The sequence below is a fragment of the Octopus bimaculoides genome, chromosome 1 (assembly GCF_001194135.2).
Source record: "Octopus bimaculoides isolate UCB-OBI-ISO-001 chromosome 1, ASM119413v2, whole genome shotgun sequence".
Lineage (NCBI taxonomy): Eukaryota > Metazoa > Mollusca > Cephalopoda > Octopoda > Octopodidae > Octopus > Octopus bimaculoides.
Genome location: NC_068981.1, coordinates 25,473,406 through 25,477,322, shown reverse-complemented (window position 1 = coordinate 25,477,322; position 3,917 = coordinate 25,473,406). Strand labels below are relative to the sequence as shown.

At 40.1% G+C, this 3,917-nt stretch overlaps 1 protein-coding gene across 1 annotated transcript; it reads left to right on the top strand.

Annotated features, from left to right (window-relative positions):
• Window positions 1-1,218: 1,218 nt before the first annotated feature.
• Window positions 1,219-3,732, top strand: LOC128249802 (interleukin 17-like protein). The gene is made up of 2 exons (XM_052974314.1): window positions 1,219-1,233; window positions 3,126-3,732. Exons 1-2 carry the CDS (start codon window positions 1,219-1,221, stop codon window positions 3,639-3,641), a joined length of 531 nt encoding a protein of 176 aa, XP_052830274.1. The 3' UTR covers window positions 3,642-3,732.
• Window positions 3,733-3,917: the final 185 nt, after the last annotated feature.

The following is a 3,917-nucleotide window of genomic DNA, read 5'->3' as shown; positions in this document are numbered from 1 at the left end:
CAGACGGTATTCGATGACGGATACAATGTACGCGTTCGCCACCTCCGCCCGACCTTTTAGGGATAGCTTCCTCTCGGCCCATTGCCGAGTCAGAGTGACCACCCTAGTCGTTATTTCGCCCCGGTTCTTCTCCATCTGGAGGTCCGGACCGAACCAGACTCCAAGCAATTTAACCGGCCCGTCGGTCCAGCGTCCCACAGCGGAGACGCTGTTAGACGGCATGGGCTTGCTTCTCCAGGTGCCGAGCCGCAAGCCCACTGACTTACCCCGGTTAATTTTTGCTCCCGTTACCGATTCGTATTCTTTGAGTCTCTCGCCGACCAGCTCGGTGTGTTTTTGGCTCGACACTATGGCGGTGACATCGACCGCGTATGCAGACACGCTCGTCCCACATCCCAGCTCTCGTGGGGTGCCCCTCAGCGTCGCCAGCTTCCGCAGTAGAGGCTCAAGAGTCAATACATACAGAAGGGCCGAGAGGGGGCATCCTTGACGAACCGAACGCATGATGCCGAAGGGTCTGGATAGATGACCGTTTACGCGAACTACCGAGCGGATGCCGCTGTATAAGGCAGCGATCCAACCGCGGAAGACGGGACCGAAACCAGCCGCTATGAGGACGGCTTCCAAGTAGTGATGGTCTACCCTATCGAAGGCTTTTGATTGATCCAAATTGATCAGCGCCCCACCCATGCCAGATTCCTTAACTACCTTGTCCATTATAGATAGATAGATAGATAGATAGATAGATAGATAGATAGATAGATAGATAGATAAAATAGGCAATAGATAAAGTAGGGATAGAAAAAACGGAAAACCACGAAAGAAAAATATTTACTTACCTCACATGCAACCGATAAACAGGTAAAGGAGGAAACAAATTCTCAGTTATGTCCGGGTTACTTCAGGCTCTCCTCGAATTATATAGGTCACAATTACTTCTCATTTGATATCATATACTACACCTTACTGGAAGTGAAATCTTATGTCATTTTGTTAGTTCCTCCTGTTTATATTGATAATTTCTTTAGTTTTGGTTAACCATTATGACATATGGTAATTCCACTGCCTCAAATATTGTATATAAGGAACCTCAAAGTAGTTGGTAACATCACAAGCGAATATTATTTCAAAAGGCTAACACGTTCAAGCTTTCTTTGATAATATATACACATATAATAATATTGTCATCCTTTCCATTCCAAGTGACCAACCATTATAATGAATACCACCAACGTAAGTAATCATACATTGTTACTATCAACCGTAATATTTATATCTACAGTCTTATTTCTATGCTTACTCTTGTCTCATTCAAGGAAAAATCTGCCTTTCTTCAAACGACTGAATGATTTTCAGATGTACCTTACTCTGATTGCTATTATACATCCGAGACGTACTTTTGTGGCTTTAGTATATTGATCTAATACTTTCATGCACACAAATATAAGTGGCCTTGTATATTTTTATACATTTATTATGCTCATGTAATTCTTTGTTCCCACTTCTAATTTATCTAAAATTGCAGTTGAGTATGTGAGAGCGCGAATTTGGCAGGTGTTAAAGTTGAATTTGTGCGAATGCTTTAAAGAACCTTAAAACAGAAGGATATGAAGCGCATAATGTGTGTATTCATTTTTCTATCTATTTAGTTATATATTGGTTAAAGTAAAGAACCCCTTTCGTCCTCAGTGTCCATGGGATTTTTCCGAGAAGGATCTTCACCGAAGTAGAAATCCTTTCACTGCATACCAGCTTCCCCTCACCATGCCATCGATGGTTTGCAAGGGAAAGGCAAATGCCGACACCTCTTGGCATCAGAGACATCGTACCTCCTTTCTACAGCTGAGGGGACTGGAGCAACATCAAATACTGTGTTTTGCTCAAGAACACAACAGACAACCGGGACCGGAAATCGAACTTACGACCTCATGATGCTCTAACCACTGAACCATATATTTATATAGTTTATAGATGAGAATCAGATATTCTATGCACAGATCACACTTCGGAGTGGGCAAGAGGTTTAAACTTGGTGAGGGAGAATTGTAAATGTAAGGATAAGCAAATTAGGCTTGTCTATATACAAAAATAGTAAATACATTTAATGCAAATAATGTATATACGTTTACATACAAAAAGGTCCTACTTACATAGAATAGAAACGATATCAGCAATTAAAACGGACGAATAAGAGTTTTAGGACACTTCGATTCAGAAAGCTGAATGATGAATTTTAATGTAACATTCGCTCATTGTTTGATTTATTTTATTTCTAAAATGACAAACATTTCTGTTTACATTGTCTACGAAACAAACAAAGATAATAGCGGCATTATTGAGAATGTTGGCTAGTTTGACGCTGTTACTCGAGTAACAACGACATATTTTTCGAGAATTTCTCGTCATCTGTGTTGCTCCTGAAAACACCAAATATCTCACAAATTGAAAAGTCGCTGTGGTTGATATCCTATACCTTTACATCGATGTTTAAATTCAAAAAATAACACGTTCACGGAATTATTTCTTGTAAATATACTCCACAACTTTTCAATTGCTATTTATTGTATTTCATATTACACCTCTTGCTCTTAGACATAAACAGTTTGTCAAATTTCGTTGTTTACTGAGGAAATCATATAAGTATCACACCAGACCATTTCCAACTGTTCTTACTATACTTCATATTTGTAACTTTCCTACTTTATATACGGATATCAACAGCTGATTCAAGTCTTGTCGAGAATATTTCGTTCATTTGTTTTCTCTTATAAAAAAAAAAAGACACCTGCCTAGTTTACATTCGATCAACACATTACGAGTGCCCTCTAATCTTTCATGAACACGTATGAATACATATGTGTGTGAGTGTGTGTGTGTGTGTGTGTGTGTGTGTGTTTGAGAGTGTGTGTGTGAGTGTGTATGTGTGTATTTGTGCACGTGCGCACGCGCGTGTGTGTGTGTATAAGTGTGTTCGTTTCTGTTTAAGTCTGTGAGTCTGTGCGTGTTTGTGTGTGAGAGAGAGAGAGTCAGTTAATGCGTCCTATAGATGTACTATATTTTTCTAAGCTGTGTGTCGTATTGAACTGTAATTACTCATCTTCTCATAAACATTTTATATCACGCAGGTTCTCTTCCAGGTTGTAATCTTCCTCCTCACCAACTTCGTATTGTTCATATCCTCGGCGTCAATTCCGACACAATGTAATATACCAAACGACTTGAAAGTTCAATACGAGAAACTATCCAGCGCAGCGATCGGTAATAACTTTTTCATACCAGCTGAATTAGCTCCAGCGGGAAGTGACCAACAAGAACTGACCGAAGGGAATAAAACTTGCCCAACATCTTCTGTATCTACTGATATCATTCGCGAGCGTTCAACCTGCCCATGGTACCTAAAAATTACACACAATTCGACATATTTTCCTCCATCACGAACAGATGTCGTTTGTCGCTGTTCAGACTGTCTCGACTCTGACGATAACCACCAATGTGTGATGGTATATACTCCAATGACTGTCCTGGAACATACCGGTGAATGTGTTGATGGACTGTACGTTTATAAACCAAGTGTCATCGATGTAGCCACAGCCTGTGTGTGTGCACGGAAAATCAATATAATACCCGAAGAAAAGGACTAATATGAGTCATAATATCGGCCAAAATCATCAAACATTCAATTGTGTGTAACGCAAAAGTTTTTCATAATGTTATGGAAGTTTCAGTAAACCACTGTGTGGTTGTTATAAGAAACACATACGAAACATGCATACAAACAAAATCTTAAAAGTGTACATATTGAAATGCGTGCTCTCGCGCTATTCATTTCCCTCTCGCTATCTCTTTCTATCTCTCCCTCTCTCCCTATCTCTCTCTCTCTCTCTCTCTCTCTGTCTCTCTCTCTCTGTCTCTCTCTC